Here is a 214-nt window from a genome sequence, read left to right as displayed (position 1 = left end):
CAGGTGGCCGGCATCCACAAGAAGGTGGCGCGGACCATCGGCATCTCCGTGGACCCGCGGCGCCGGAACAAGTCCACCGAGTCCCTGCAGGCCAACGTGCAGCGCCTGAAGGAGTACCGCTCCAAGCTCATCCTCTTCCCCAGGAAGCCCTCCGCGCCCAAGAAGGGCGACCGCTCTGTGAGTGGCCGGCGGGCGGCGGGGCGGCCTCCGCACC

The 214-nt window shown here is 70.6% G+C and overlaps 1 protein-coding gene across 1 annotated transcript in view; it reads left to right on the top strand.

Annotated features, from left to right (window-relative positions):
- Positions 1-3: 3 nt before the first annotated feature.
- Positions 4-214, top strand: part of RPL13 (ribosomal protein L13) — a gene marked incomplete at its 5' end in the record, with an annotated part of 2,553 nt that continues 2,342 nt past the window's right edge. The window contains 1 exon segment of the mRNA XM_014589356.1: positions 4-177. Coding sequence (XP_014444842.1) covers positions 4-177 — 174 coding nt within the window.

The sequence above is a fragment of the Tupaia chinensis genome, unplaced genomic scaffold (assembly GCF_000334495.1).
Source record: "Tupaia chinensis unplaced genomic scaffold, TupChi_1.0 Scaffold000355_1, whole genome shotgun sequence".
In the NCBI taxonomy this organism is placed as follows: Eukaryota; Metazoa; Chordata; class Mammalia; order Scandentia; family Tupaiidae; genus Tupaia; species Tupaia belangeri.
Note: the sequence above shows the minus strand (reverse complement) of the source record. Positions and strands in the feature narration are given on the sequence as shown.